This window comes from Squalius cephalus (genome assembly GCF_949319135.1).
Source record: "Squalius cephalus genome assembly, chromosome: 12".
Lineage (NCBI taxonomy): Eukaryota > Metazoa > Chordata > Actinopteri > Cypriniformes > Leuciscidae > Squalius > Squalius cephalus.
This window is the reverse complement of record NC_137133.1, coordinates 31,370,212-31,386,663: the sequence shown is the minus strand read 5'-3', so window position 1 is coordinate 31,386,663 and position 16,452 is coordinate 31,370,212. Positions and strand designations below refer to the sequence as shown.

Genomic DNA, 16,452 nt, shown 5'->3' with positions numbered 1-16,452 from the left:
AAAGGTAGAGACTGCAGCAGTTAGATAGGGCTGTATTTATGGCCCTGACTGGAGGAGGCATGTTCAGGTTAATGAAGCATCTCAGTCTGAATGCAGAGCTGCTGTTTCTGCTGATAACTCACAATACGTCTTTTGTAACCTCATCACAGTAATGATTTGCAAGTGGCTCTTTTCCGGCAGTATTTTTGTAATTCATTTTATCTTCATCTCCGGGATGAAATGATAGATGTTGTTTGTGCTATTATTATTAAAAATTATTTGATGAATTGATCGTTATTTTGAATGACAATCAATGATCGTTTCTGAAAAACATCTTGGCAGATTGACCATAAACGTCGCAAGAATCTGCTTAATTTTGTTCTTAATTTGAACACGGGATGTTTTTTGTCATAATGCAGATAAGCAAGTGAAAAATTCCAGATATACACATTCCAAAATGTTTGACTCTGTCAGGGTCAAAGCTTAATATTACAGTTTTACAGCGTTGAAAGATCCTTTATCCCACTATGGCTGTTACCTGGCTTAGCCTGTTAAATAAAAGGGACTTTAGAAAGGTTATTCATGCATAGGCATTTACTGTGACAAAGCGCTAGCATTAGCGGCAGTAGCTGAGGAATGCTAAGCATTTCCACTGGCTGCTACAATTACTGTAATTGCTGCCTCACGATGAAATTATAAAGCCCACCTCAGTCAGAAATTTTAAATGAATCTATGTTGTGACTAAAACATGCATGCTTAATGTTCAGTGGTGGTCTGTCTTAATAATTATGAAATACCAGAGCAAATTGAATTGAAATGTCTGTGCTAATAATGTTCAGAATTGTGTTTTATGGTACTGTAGCTGACACTGCTCACAACATCAATGCACTATTAATCTTGTCAATGAAATGAATATCACACAGATGATTTCTGAATCATTCAGAATGATTTTTGAAGGATCATGTGACACTGAAGACTGGAGCAATGCCTGAAAATTCAGCTTTGATCACAGAAACCAATTATATTTTAAATTATATTATAATAGAAAACATGCATGTCTTGCAGGCCAGTCTCGGTCTATCCCTACATTATTGTGTCTGAGTGCTCTCTGTACTTTCCATTTCAGACATCAGTTTTGTGTAAAGCAGCGGTGCATGCTGGGGTCATCATGGACCAGTTTGGAGGACCAATCACAGTGGAGGACCGCCGAGGGCTCAGTCACTACCCTGCGGTCAGAGCCAACGGCATCCAGTCAAAAGAGTGAGTTACTGCAGTGGTCTATGTTGTTTCTTTATGACAGAAGCTTGAAGCCTCAGATTTTATCATGATTGCCTTTATATTTTTAGGTGGGTTTGACATCAGCATGTGGGCTTTCCTTGTGCATGAAAAGAAAAAAAGTTGACAATTGTGCATTTACATTGGAAGTCTATGGGGCAAAACACAACTGTTGCCTCATAGATCATCCATCTTAAGTGGATTTCTGTCAACATGTTTGTTTGTTGTATGTTTGCCAGGGAAAACGGTTAGATTACAGTTAGAAAAATTGAAATAGTCTCTTACAAATTCCCCTGACAAGTCATAACATGTCTTATTCTGGTGCTTCAACTATAACGGCTGTGGCTGAATGTGACCTTGGTCTGTTCTCTAGCCGTGCAGCAGTTATTATTAAGTGGCGATTCCTGCCTTCTTTAGCGTGATGGATGGTTTAGGTAGTACCTAATGTCAGGGACACTGTCTGGACTGCTGGTCTTTCACAGATTTGTCACCAGGGAATTGGGGGCAGGTTGAGAAAGAAATCGAGATTGCCTCTCGTTATAGTCTCTGAGGAGGGTTTGAAATGTCCATTGAGGAGTGATTTATTAAGAGGACAACGGGCAGCTCTCTAGAGCCAGAGATACTTCCTATGATCCATTTGAAACCTTAACACAACAAATCCACGCTATCCAGATAATTACATTCTTTCACTCTTATTTTATTGGTTAGGCACTTTTATAAATTTTTATAAGGAAAAGTACTTGGTGAAAACAGGAAATGATGAACAGGAGAGGAAGAAAAGGGGGATCATGAAATGAGCAGGTCAGACTCAAACTGGTGTCAGCCAAATGATCAGTATGGTTTAATTTGTCCTGTGCTTGTGCTAGGCCATGGCTCCCTAAAACTAAGCTAAGGCCGCCTTTACACTGCAGGTCTTGATGCCAATTCCAATTTGTTCACTATATTCGATTTTTTTGATGACTAAGTTGCATCATCTTTCAAAGGTGACTCATATCCGATTTACACTTATACACTTGGTGAAACATCCCAAGGTAGACGTACTGATCTGGGGAAACTTAGGCCAAAATGGAAGTAAAAACAGCGCGATTTGCAATGGACGCAGAAATTATAATACAAGCTTTTGATTTCTGCACCATCTATAAAGATTTAACGCATTATAGTCCTTCACGTCTATTGCGATCTCAAAATGGCAGTCTGTTGATAATACCTAGAATATCAAAATCGACTGCTGGCAGTAGATCCTTTTCCTATTTAGCACCAAAACTCTGGAACAGTCTTCCTAACATTGTCCGGGAAGCAGACACACTCTGTCAGTTCAAATCTAAACTAAAAACACCTCTCTTTGACCTAGCAGACACATAATAACACATTATAAACTTCTATAATTCAATGTTAGGCTGCATAGATTAGGTCAGCCGGAACCAGGAACATTCCCATAAATCCTGATGTACTCGTTACATCATAAGAAGAATGGCGTCTATGCTAATATTAGTCTCTCCGTTTATCCCGAGGTTTACCGCAGTCCGCCGGATCCAGCCATTAATTTCTTAAACCAATTGATTAGTCAGACTAAATCCATAATTTGCACTCTAAGACGATTATGCTAATGATGTAACAGTTTTCAGGGTCTGCCTTTACGTAACTGAATAACAACCATCAATATCAGTTCCTGTAATTACATTGCTAGGGTTTTGATCTCAGGCTTTCGTATGTTTTATTGCGTGCGCTTTTTAAACAGTTATTTCAATCTGTCGACTCTGATATCAGCACTTGATTCATTTTGTCGTTGATTTTATTAGATTATATTTCTGTCGCCAGCAGTTTATTGCTTGTATTTCCAGGCTTCAGACTTGTTGTTGTTGGCACAGCATCCGCTATATATCCCATTTCAGTTCGTTCACGCTGTCGTAAACCGCTTTGTACCCTGAACTCTGAAACGGTTTGCTGAACTGCCATAAAAGTAATAAAAAAGTAATCACATCCAGGAAGCCTGTGAAAATGACAGGTTTTTAAGTAATGGCTGACAGAGATGCAATTTCCCAGCCTTTTCCCCTATAATTACCACCACACTGCTCTTTTCACCGGCCCAGCTGTACCCCAGTTCTCCTGTCAGAGGGGGAGATGCGGGATCCAGTGAGGGAGATCCTCTGAAATTGGCAGCACAACAGGGTTGACAATGGGAATCTCCCTCTTGGCCTCTGTAGGCGTTACTTTCACATGACAGGGCCTTAATTAATCTCTGTAATAATGATCTTTTGTGTCTAAAACGCTCAGTGCTCACTGATATCTGTGTTTTTCCTTGTCTTTCAGTGGCTCATTGTCTGAAACCCTCTTCACGTTTGTGACAAACGGTAAGCACTTTTGTTTTATGGTTCAGTGGTGATGTGAACTGAGTCCACATATTGGTGTGGGATTAATCCTATTATTTCCTGGACCGTGGTGACATTGATTGGTTTTCGCCACCTGCTCTTATTCCTGCTGTCGCTGTGTGTTACAGTTTTGTTTGACTGGTATATTTGCACCTCTGCAAAAAAGGAAGTTAGCTTAATCACTATGTGGCAGCCTAACAGGTTTATTTTTACCAGTTCGGATATGTGAAGCCCTGTTTGCTCTGTGTCAGGGTGAATGGAAGGCGTGGGAATATCTTATCTCCTGAGTTTGTTTTTCTCTGGCTGTTTGAGTTCGGCACAGACCGGTTGTCATTTACCTGTGCGGACGCGCTGATGAATCAAATTCACACGCCGGATGCTGCTAAGCGTATGCATGTGCCAACACATTAAGATCTTTTTAATGAAATCTCAGAGCTTTTTTGTGCACTTTATTTACAAAATATTAATCTCCTACTCGCGTTCACGAGAGCTCCACATTGCATGCGTGTTGTGTTGACACGAGAGCAGACATTGTTGCGTGAAAGTGCGTTGGAGAATAATATTTTGTAAATTAAATGGTACATTATGTGTTTTTGCGCAATCAAATCACTCGCGCTGCTTCATAAAATTGAGTTCAAATCACTGGAGTCACGTGGATTAATTTAAAGGTACAATATGTACGATTTTTGTTATAAAATATTCAAAAACCACTTGCACAGTGTGATATATTTCATGCAGTTGTGTACTTGCATTATCCCAAAAGTTCCCAAGGATTTGTAAATCTAGAGAAATCCCAGTTTTTTATAATGTTCACAAAATACATTAATTCTTCCAGATTAGTTAAAAATAACTCCTTGGACTAATGCAATTCCACTGTTGTGTGACTGTTGCATGTCTGCATTTCGGTCAATTCAAAGTCATCTTCCTGTGGGATGCAACTTTTTTAAATTCTAAATTGTAATCAATTAAAAGGGACCCTAAAATCTGTATTTTGTCCAACCCATTAACCTTCTCTGATTACTAGAGTAGTCCGCTACTTTATTTCGTACTGACAACCTGGATACATTGACTGGTTACTGTTTGCTTTAGTGATACACACACAAGCTTTAGTCAGTTGTTGTTATAGATTTATGGAAGTATCTTTTCTGATCGATGTGACCCTAATCTCTTCTGGTCAGAAGTGGACCTGTGTTCAGTGTGTGTTGTTGATGTATTGCATGAGTTCCTGAGGACAGGCGTTGATAGATGTGTGGACACCAGTCGATGCGTATCAATTGATTCCCATTAATCCAATTATCTTAAAGCACAGCCGTGCACTCAGCAATGACTGCTACCCTACCCTCACTAACCCCCTAGCTAGATGCTAACACTCACAAAAAGTATGTGACAAGGGAGCTGAGGTATCAATTTTATGACGTTATACGTCTTACTAAACACTCAAATGTGTGTACAGTGAAGTTCAGAAACTATGTTGAAATTCTGAGATTGAAAATCCTGTTTAAAACTGGAATTAAAGAGTTTTAGAATTTGAACAAAGAAATATTAGGCCTATTATACAATATTTAAGTTTCCTTGCTATTTCTAGGTAATAATAAAAAGGAATTAAAACATTTGAAAAGAAAAACAGAAGCATTTTCTCTAGTGTTCACAGACTTTTGGATCCCACTGTACTAGTATGAGTATGCAGAAACTTCAATCGGAGGATCTTTTCCGACCTCCTGCTGGGATTCTCCTTGTCTTCTTCCTGAGTTTCCTCTGCCCACATATGCTAAACGTGTGGAATGTGATAGTGTTAGCCAAATCAGAGCTAAGCAACAGGATGTATTGGCCCTGTTTTTCTCTCTTTAAAGGAAGTGGGAGCCTTCCCCCCTCTTTTATTGTAATATTGTTGTGTTCATAGCACATACGTCTCCATTTAACTGTACACATGGTGGGTATTTTAAGAGCTCAGGGCTTCCTGTTGAGTCAATGTACACGTAACTGAGTTTTTGCTCCACATGTGTGTTTTATTATGTCAAAAGAAAGCACTAGACACGACTATAACTAACATGACTCTTTTCATGTTCTTAATGTATTTTTGTTTGTTTGTTTGTTGTTGTCTTTTATTATTAAAGGTTTTTGTTTGGAATTCATTAATATGTTACCATCACCAAGATATCTGACACTTACACTACCATTCAAAAGTTTGGGGTTGGTATTTAATTTTTTATTTGTTTTATGTTTTGGTAAGAAGTCTTTTAGGCTAACAATTTTTTATGCATTTATTTGATCAAAAATACAGTAAAATTGTTTTTTAAAGTAACTGTTTTCTATTTAAATATATTTTAAAATGTAATTTATTCCTGTGATGCAAAGCTGCATTTTTAGCATTGTTACTCCAGTCTTCAGTGTCACATGATACTTCAGAAATCATTCTAAAATGCTGCTCAAGGAAAATGTATTATTATTATTATCATCAATGTTAAAAACGGTTGTGCTGCTCAATATTTTTTTTTCTGGAAACTGTAATACATAATTTTTTCAGGAATCTTTGATGTGTAATAGAATGTTCAAACAGCATTTATTTGAACAGAATTTCAATTACTGTCACTTTTTTATCAATTTAATGCATCCTTGATAAATACAATTGTTAATTTCTTTCCAAAAAATCTTATAGACCCCAAACTTTTGAAAGATAGTGTAAATGCTTAATTTGAAATGTGTTCTTGACTACAGTGCTCTCTCTCTCCTACAGATTGCAGCCAACAGACAGTTCTTCTTCATCCAGTGGGCTCTTCTACAAGCTTGTCATCACACAACATATCCTCCGATGGGTCTGAAGTCGACTGGTCCCCTAGCAGCACCCAACGGGGTGTCTCTCATGACCTCAACCATAACCAACCACAGTGGTTACAGATTGATCTTGGAGAAAAGAAGAGGATCACAGGTAATACTTGTAACTTGCATAACCTGATCTCATTTACTTAATTTTTTATGGTTAACCTGACTGTGCCAGTTTCCTCTTTGACACCTCCTCAATGTGCAGGTTTGGTTTTCTTACATGATGGAAATCCAGTGCACATAATTTAATAGGTTGTCTGTAATTCAGAGAGAAATATAATGCTATAATTCTGCATTCACACCATGTCATAATTAATTACGAGATGACAACCCGTGACGTTCTGATGTGGTACAAGTCGGAGCTCTCCAAAATTCTGAGTTGTAATTAACTTTGTCCTCACCAGCATTTACTAAAAAAGTTTTTTTTATCAGTGAACAGTCAGTATATCAAAAGAAATAACAGAGCCTCTTTAAAAAATAAACATTTCTAGCTTTATGCATTCCAGGTCCTTTATGCATAAATATTGATATTGTATGATATGGAAAATAATGATAATACTTTTGGCCATATCGCCCAGCCCTACCTAACACCTGAATGGTGGGGAAAGAGTTAAGTTAGGATGTGAGCGCTTTTTTAGTCACAATCTCATAATTTCCATAATTACGACATGGCTTGAACACACCTTCAGATCCCAACACACACACAAACATTTCCGAAAGACCCAATGTTTCCAGAGGGTGTTAAGTGGTGTAATTATCCACACAAAAGGTCTTTCTCGTGATCAGCTCTGGAGCGCAGAGGAGCATTACACACCCGGAGCACATGAGCGCCGACAACCCCACCCCCCACCCCACCTCCAACAACTAACTGGTATCTACATAACAGTTCCTGGTATTGCTTAAAAGCAGAAAGGCCCTCTCTGTGTCCATACAAACCCTCTTACAAAAGCACATTTAAATTTAGGAACACGCCGGACATGCGTTTATTTTGAGCATGACTGTTTGTAGACAGCACGACCGAGTTAATTTCATACAGCTCAAAGAGCAAAAGAATGCTCACTTTGTCTCCTGTAGGGAATCTGCGCTTTCGGACATGATGACCCTGAGTGAAACCGGCCCGTCTTAAAAGAGGAAGCACTGTTATCATTGTGGCGATGGCGTACATTTGTGAGGCTAAATAAAACTAGAGAAAAAGCATGTCTTTATCTGTGGGGTTCACCGCTCTGCATTCACACGATGCTTTCTAAGAGAGCTTTTGTCAACAAGCATGAAAAATTCATGTTTTTTTTCCTCAAGATAAATACATTGCTGTAGAGAGTATGGTAAATGAAAGCAATGAGCCACAAAAAGCCATTTTTACCACGGTTAAGGGGAGCTATTAGGACCACCCTTGAACATGGTAAAATTACTGTAATGTACAGTGTCATTCAAAAGTTTGGGGTTAGTAAGATTTTTTTTTTTTTTTTTGAAAGAAATTATTACTAATCATTACTCAGCAAGGATGTGACAGTAAAGACATTTAAAATGTTACAAAAGATTTCTATTTCAAATAAATGCTGTTCTTTTGAACTTTCTATTCATCAAAGAATCCTGAAAAAAATGTATAATGGGTTCCAAAAAAATATATTGATAATAATGAGTTTCATCAAATCAGCATATTAGAATGATTTCTGAGGGATCATGTGACACTGAAGACTGGAGTAATGATGCTGAAAATTCAGCTTTTCCATCACAGGAATAAATTACATTTTAAAATATATTTAAAATCACAATAGTATTTAACAATTTTACTGTATTTTTGATCAAATAAATAAATGCTTGGTGAGCATAAGGGATTTATTTAAAAAACATTAATCTTACCGACCCCAAACTTTGTGACCTAGTGTGTATTGTGCAAGTTGGATATACTGTATGTATAATAGTTAGTAATTTGTCTTGCAGTGGTATTGAAGATTACTAAATCTGTAGGATTTTGGTGATAAAACTGGTATTCGGAATGGGATATACTGAAATTATCCGACTTCTCAACACAAAACGCTTCAGTCATGCTGTATTCCAGACAACTTGTAATTCTCCAAAACAACCTATGGAATGTTGCTTTAGTAGGTGCCATTTTAGAAATAACATCAATTGACACTTCTCACCAGCGTCGAATGTCTGATCTTGAGTAGTTATTTTTCACAAGGAAGTGGGAGGATTACAATTTAGAACCGCAATTATGCATTTTATACTCCACTTTAACTGCTTGTTTAGTTTTCAGTATTTTCCTCTTTGACCACAAGAAGGGGCATCACTGTCTTAAAAATGGTTCTTTCATTTTGTAGCTTTGATCCTTTACCTTTGCTTCTTTATATAGTGACTATAATCTCTTTGAACTCTTCAAGCTTTTCTCTGATGATGAGTAACTTCCTTTCTCAACTTTCATGTCATCACACTTCAATCTCACAGCTTCACACTTTGAATTGCTCTTATGATCACGGTGGTGTCCTCGCGTCTGTGATGTAGTTAGGAAGTAATAACAGAGCTCGGGGTCTTCAGTTGGTGTTTCTGTGTCTGCTGGGAACATGCCACTTGAGTGTTTCCCTCAGGAATGTGTTTTGTAGCCGAAAGAGGCCGACCGCAGGTTTCCACTGTGATGCAGATGACGGGCCGCACTCTGAAGCGAAGTCTTTAGCCTACATGCTGTCACATTCCTCAGCTGGCTGAGTGCTTGCATCACTGTATCAGGAGAATGACCTCTGGAGCATTTGAGGAGAAATGCTGTGTGACTAGACATTTAACTGAACGCTAGTTTCTTGTGCTTTTCAAACGAGATAATTCGGGGTCATGTTTTTGTTTCATAGGCATTCTGACAACAGGCTTGACCATCGCAAACATCGAATATTTTGTGAAAAACTACAAGATCGAGTACAAGGAGAGGAACCGCTGGCGGACATTTGTCCAGTACAATAACTCTGATGATATGGTAAGACTTTGTCTTTATATCACTCCATCGTCATACATTTAATACAACCATAAATGGCATTTTAACTTCTGCTATAAGGTACTTGGAAAGGAATGGTTGGAAATGATATATATATAATTGCATATTGTGTCTCCCTGGCCAAATGGCATAAAAAATATTACTTCAGCTGCAAAATATTTATGAATTTTCTTTTGAATAAAGAACACTAATGAATCACAATGAGACCAGAGACATTTATTAAGAGTCAATAATGGACATTTAGATTTTTCTTTTAAATGTCTGTGTGTTAGAGCTGCACAAGTTATCGTTCAAAAGATCACGAGTTCGATTCAAGCATCCACGCAATTCATTCCTAAACGACAAAGATTCGCCTGGGTCTATTAAAACTGACAAAATCACACCAGAACATTCAGATCTGCGTCTGTGCTGAGCCAGAGAGAGCAGATGTATATGTATGAAACAGCTTTTCAACCACACAGTATAGTCATTTCTGTTACAAATATTCATATTATCACAGAAGAACTGGGATACATGTTTATAGTTCAGATATAAACACGGTGTATGGAAGAGATCATAAAAGAGCAAATCACCTTTTGAAAGTAACATTGATGGCATTCAAATAAGGATTGTATCGATTACATCGTTTTGCCACCAGGTGGCGACAAGTGACTGTTCAAACATACAGTAATTGAATCATTCATTAAAGAGATTCAAGAAACACTGATTCGTTTAGTAATGAAACAAAGAAGTATTTATGAGTGAGTCATTGAATCATTCATTTATTCATTTTAAATAGACTGCAGCAATTAACATTTGTCAGAACCTAATTTACATTTTGTGTAGTTGTCTTTTCAGAATCGTAGGAGGATCTTGATCTCTGTTTGAAACCAAAAAAAAAAAAAAACGTGATTCTTAATTTCTCCAGAATCGTGCAGTTCTACAGTGTGTATCATTCACGTTTTTAATGTTGCAGTGTTGTATTTCACCTTAGATTTTTGAAGGAAATACTGACAGCCTCCACCAAACGCGCAACACCTTCCATCCCTCCATCGTGGCACGAAGCATTCGTGTCGTACCTCAACAGTGGCACAGAAGAATTGCCATGAGTGTGCAGCTACTGGGCTGTCCTTATGTTAAACCCATCCCAGGTGCGTGTCAGACACATAAAGGCTCTACAATTTCATTATTCATATTAAATGTGCACTAAACCTCAGTTTTTCCTCATGTAGTGAATTCGTCGTCTCCGGTGACACTGGACGCCCAGCCTACACAGCCCATTCTCAATGACATGACCAAACCAGTGCCCTCTCAGGCTAATCTTGGTACGGTTTTAAGAACGCACACTAGTCACTCATTAATTAATACAGATTATGTTACAGAAGTACAGGACAAATGTCTGAGAATGTGCCATATTTCCTCCCTAACCTTATTCAAATTTCAACAATTGTTTTTCTCTCAGTATATTGGTTGCCCTTATCTACCTCAGGGTTATTATCGTTGACTAAACCTGTAAACGCATCATAAAAAATATTAACTTATTTTATTTCAGCTCATTGTCGAGGCAACATTTCTCATTTTTGTTTAGTTTAAGTTAAAGTACTAAAATAACAAACTTAAAACTTAAAGAAAATCTAGACATAGTTTTACAAAACTACAGTTACTAAAATGAACTACAATTAAAATGAAAACAGAAACTTTAAATTCTTATTCAAAATATTAACAAAAACTATAGTAGAATATCTTAATTTTTATATTTGTACTGTTTTGTTGTAGTTTTCAGTCTATTATTTTGTTCTATCATATTTTATACAAAGGAGCATTTTTTTTTTTTTTTTGTTCTTCCTCATCTCTGATTTGTACATCTCATATTTTCTTCTCTTTTTAGTTAATTTGGTTGTGATAATTGTGCCCACCATTCTTCTTGTGGTCCTGATCCTGGTGGGAATCTGCTTGGTTAAAATGCTATACAAGTAAGTCAATTTTATAGTTTATTTTTAGTTGCCATATTGGTTTATATTTTCAAGGGATAATAATGAGCCTTTAATTGCCTACGTATCATAATCAGCGCACGTATAAAGCTTGCCACAGTGCACCGGCAAAAGTAATTATTATGAATGTGCCGTGAAAAAACAGCAGGGAGACTCTTAACAGTTTAATAATTAAATTTATTAACAAACTAGTTTTTTTCGGTTGCAGTGATGAAGTTGACGATGCTGACTCGTCATCTCTGCAGAATTGTGCATGCATCTATATGGCTTTTAAAGGCTTTCGGGATGTAAATGACCTCTGTTATGATCTACCTGTGTCAACAAGAAGTTTACAAAAAAACTTGTGCACTGTAAGACCAGAAATGTGCATAAACAAAGGAAAATGATCTTTAAAGTCAACCTGAAATCAAAACTGACCAAATGATGAAAGTTATGACTATTTGTCGGTGTTTTCCGTGTTGTGTCTGACTTGAGAGGGAGGTAGGGTCAGATATGTTCAGATTTATTGGAGCACAGCAGGCTTATCTCAGTTCAGTTACCGTCTGTTACTAGTCCTGTTATCAAACGCAACAGACAGTCTCAGCATCGCGTATGTGCACACACCAGTGATTCCCAGCCTGCCCTAATAGATTCCACAGCCACTGGTGTCAATAAAAGAGCGAGTGCAAGCTGATATGAGTGAGCATGTTGTGATTCCACAGCAACACATTGCAGCGATATTTAGATCGGTAAAGAATGGGGAGACTCAGGGTTGAGGGTCAAAGGTCAGTGTCAGGAGATGTGCCAGCTGCATTAGTCTCCCGAGAGAGAGCTCAGGGACAGGGGCATTGTGGGGAAATGAGGATGGATGAATGAAAACCTCTTATGGACATGTTTCAAGGGAATAGTAAGGCATCTTCTCTTGTTTAAGAGTGATGAAGTTGGTGAGAGACTCTAGAATCTGCCACCTGTGTCTCTGACGCTGATGTTTTTCACTGTCTCACAGTAAGAAGACAAAGGAGGACACATACGGCTCTGCAGAGACGCATCATACAGGTAAAACATTCGTTTTAACTCAACTGGGTGGAACACTTAAAGGAATATTTCATCCAAAATTAGAACATTTTAAACTGCTGTTTTCCATACGATTTTGTGCTTATCGAACAGTATGATAGCTTTGTATATCAAACAGACTTTGCTTGTTGTGATCATCTATGATTATATGTTTGTTTTCGAATAAAGCTATCAGATAGCTTCAGAAGATTTGGAATAGAGCACATGGGCTGCTTTTATGGTGCTTTTGTTTTTGGAGCCACTGTTCTCCACATATTTTTTTAGTTGTATGAAAAAGAGTGGCTTAAACGTTATTGTAAATCTCTCATTTTGTGTTCCACCCAAGAAATAGTCGTACAGATTTATAACATGAAGGTGAGTAAATAATGTCAAAATATTAGTTATTGGGTGAACTTTTTCTTTAACATTGGTTTCAGAATAACATAAAATGCAGAAAATCATGCAATGCACACCTTTGCATTAATAAAACGTGACTGCACCATATATGTTTTTTAACTTTTATTATTCTCCAAGTCTTTAAAAAATGTTCTTAGTCACCATGACGGATCCCTTCCCAATATATATGTTGTGTTCTGCCCTTTCAGACATGTATAATTTAAGGCTTAGCTGCTTGACTCGCTCCGAGATAAAACCATCTTTCAGAGACTGGCTGACAGATAAATGATTCTTGTCTACAGGCTGTTGGAGACAGATAAAACAGCCGTTCGCCAGACACCAGTCCACTGAGTTCACCATCAAATACAGCTCTGAGAAAGAGCCCATCCAGAAGCTGGACCTGGTAACCAGGGAAATGGCAGGTAAAGATTGACCGAATTTTGATTTAGTTTCTTAACACAGTGTCCCATCCAGTATCAAGCATGTGTTGAGGAAGCTGCTGGAAGACTGTTGCACAATAAAGAAATTCATACTTTTATTCATTCATTAAATTGATCAAAAGTGACACTAATAGTGATTTTGATTTCAAATAAATGCTGTTCTTTTTCTTTTTTATTCATTAAAGAATCCTGAAAAAAGTAATCACAGTTACCACAAAAATATTAAGCAGCACGACTGATTTCAACATTGATAATAATCAGAAATGTTTCTTGAGCATCAAATCAGCATATTAGAATGATTTCTGAAGTATCATGTGACAGACTGAAAATTCAGGTTTGAATCACAGGAATAAATTACGTTTTAACTAGTGGTGGGCCGTTATCGGCGTTAACGTGCTGCGTTAACGCGAGACTCTTATCGCGCGATAAAAAAAATATCGCCATTAATCTATTCTCAAAGTTGGGTTGGGAACTACTCTATACTACACAAGGTATGATGACGCAATCTACCCGCGGCCGCGAGGTACACCCGGCTGCAACGCATCATATTCATCGTCATCTTAAGTAAACACGGCTGAAAGTGAAAGCTGGTGAAAAAGATCCGTGCAACATCCATTATTTGGACTTGGTTCGGATTTAAGCCGTCCGACGAGCAGCAGCAAACTATAGACAGAGTGTGTGGGGTCACAGTTCGGTAAGTTAACACACGACTAATCCGTTCTACCACCTCAAATTCAAAACGAAACATGATATCACTGAATACCAGCGCGCGCGTATTATTCCCAATATATCTTAGTGGTGTAGCACATAATCTCTGTCTGCGCCCGATTTTAAGAATCGTTGTTGTGTTTCTTTTTAACTGAAAAGACATCAGTTAGACAATATTCTAATTTTAAATTTGGGGTTTCATAAGCTCCAAGCCATAATAAACATTAGACCTACTTAAGTCTCTGCAGCTAGTGTACTTACATTTTATTTATCTGCAAAATTATGTTGTATACTTACAGTTTTGCACAATATATGTTCTCAAAACTACATACACCCTTTAAAAAAAACAAAAAACATTTAGCAGTTGTTTAGCAGGGTCTGTGTAACCTGTTCTGAAATGGTTTTATTATAATATATATCGTTATCGCAAGAGGCTGCAATGTATATCACAATATGGATTTTAGGCCATATCGCCCATCCCTAATTGATAGCCTATAGTAGTTGATAATAACATAGGCCTACCTAATGTTGCCTACGGATGGTAACAGTACAGTAGTAACCTTTTACAGTCTATGAGTAGAACAGCTTTCTCAAGCAGTTTGTGATGCATTTTGGAAACAGGAGATGAGCACCTGGTCTAATGCGCCACCTGGCTTGAGAAACCCGTTCTCAAAGACTTACTTTTATAGTCATTATTTGGGTAGCACACATATTCTGAATGCCTTCGTCAGAATTCAAATGAGCCATTTTAATCTAGATTAATCTAGATTAATTTCAAAATTAATCTAGATTAATCTAGATTAAAAAAATTAATCTATGCCCACCACTAGTTTTAACATATTTTTAAGTTGTTGTTTTTTTAAATTGTAATAACATTTCACAATATTACTGTTTCTAGTTTCTACTATATTTTTGATCAAATAAATGCAGCCTTGGTGAGCATAAGAAACTTTGTTCAAAAACATAAACAAAAGATTTATTTTTAATAGTATAAATGACTATGATAATCCAAAGCAACAAAACAGTTGAGCCGCTAGCATGCAACTGAAAATGTAGTTTAAGTCAGTTAAATATTAAATACTCCCCAACAAGCATCTGAGACGGGACTGTAATAGAACCCAAGTGACCAATAAAATATCTCATAGCACAGTTTGCTTGTCATAGTCTGAGCAAAATTATTTAACATAAAAGAGATTTGATATATCGATTTGTTTTATTGCTTGTCATGCTCTGTTAGGATATTGTGTTCAATTGGAAATAAGGACTCAAAGGGTTTCATTTTTCTGGCCGCAGCTGAAGTCTGAGAGGAGACGGCACACTTTCTCCAGCTGAGTTTTTTATTGACTGATTATAAAGGAGTTCAACTTGTGAGGCCATTTTTCATCTTCCAATGTGCCAAGGGAGTAAAAAAAAACCTTATTGAAATAGTTGTAACAGCTTGAATGCTTGCCAGATGGAAACGCTTGCTGATATTTAATTGTCAGTTTTCCCCCTACTCTCCTCCAAGGCTGTAATTATTGATGATTCAAGGTTTGTGCAAGACGTCAGACAGATTACAGGCGCTCCGATTTCAAGCCTGGCGCTTAACTTGGAGTCCCTTTGAGCAAATACTGAAACGGTTTCATTGATTTCCTTTTTGCTATAACATTTTCTTTTATGTTTGATGCCATAAGAGTTTATGGTCCCATATTTATGATCATGGCTTATTGGTTAGCCAGATATGTTTCAGGGTAGCTAGACAATAAACCAAAGAACAGAAAAACATGGTTTATTATGGTGGCATGGAGCAAGTTTAAAGGGATAGTTGACTCAAAAATTAAAGTTTATTTTCTCACCCTCATATCGTTCCAAACCTGTATGACTTTCTTTCATCTGTGGAACACAAAATAATATATTTTAAAGAACTGTTTTCATCTGTAAAATGGAGTCCAAAACAACATTGGACCCTACTGAGTTTCATTGTAAAGAGTATGGAACAATAAACAGTGTTATTTAAACTGAAAAAAAGTGTTACTTTTAGTATCATTGATATTTTGTTATAGTTTTTGTTAATATTTTAGATTAGATTTTGAATAGATTTGAATTTTCTGTTTTCATTTTAATTTTAGTTAAATTTTGGTTTTAGTTTTTTTTTTATGTCTATATAGTTTTTATGTTTTCATTTTACTAATTTAGTTTTAGTTATTTTAAAATTATTTTATTACAGCTAGTGGCCAATGCTAAATTTCTCATTTTCTCATTTTAATGTTAATTTCAAATTCAAAAAATTATTTTTTATATAGTTTTAGATTTAGTTATCAATAATAGCACTGACTAAAACTACCACAAATTGTTTTCTGAATTTGTAATTTGTAAACTGAAATAAAATTAAATAAAAATATTAGATGAAAAACTTCTGAAAATGAAAATTAGAAATGTTGACTTGGAAAATAGCTGAAATAAATGTTTAAGTTGAAGAACTAAAATTACTAAAACTAAAA

The 16,452-nt window shown here is 36.7% G+C and overlaps 1 protein-coding gene across 1 annotated transcript in view; it reads left to right on the top strand.

Annotated features, from left to right (window-relative positions):
- dcbld1 (discoidin, CUB and LCCL domain containing 1) overlaps positions 1–16,452 on the top strand; it is a 32,983-nt gene that overhangs the window by 13,196 nt on the left and 3,335 nt on the right. Inside the window, exons 6-14 of the mRNA XM_079887224.1 lie at positions 1,106–1,239; positions 3,565–3,605; positions 6,358–6,549; positions 9,287–9,408; positions 10,400–10,556; positions 10,638–10,730; positions 11,294–11,378; positions 12,382–12,431; positions 13,127–13,246. Of these exons, the coding sequence (XP_079743350.1) occupies positions 1,106–1,239; positions 3,565–3,605; positions 6,358–6,549; positions 9,287–9,408; positions 10,400–10,556; positions 10,638–10,730; positions 11,294–11,378; positions 12,382–12,431; positions 13,127–13,246 (994 nt within the window). The remainder of the gene's footprint in view (positions 1–1,105; positions 1,240–3,564; positions 3,606–6,357; positions 6,550–9,286; positions 9,409–10,399; positions 10,557–10,637; positions 10,731–11,293; positions 11,379–12,381; positions 12,432–13,126; positions 13,247–16,452) is intronic.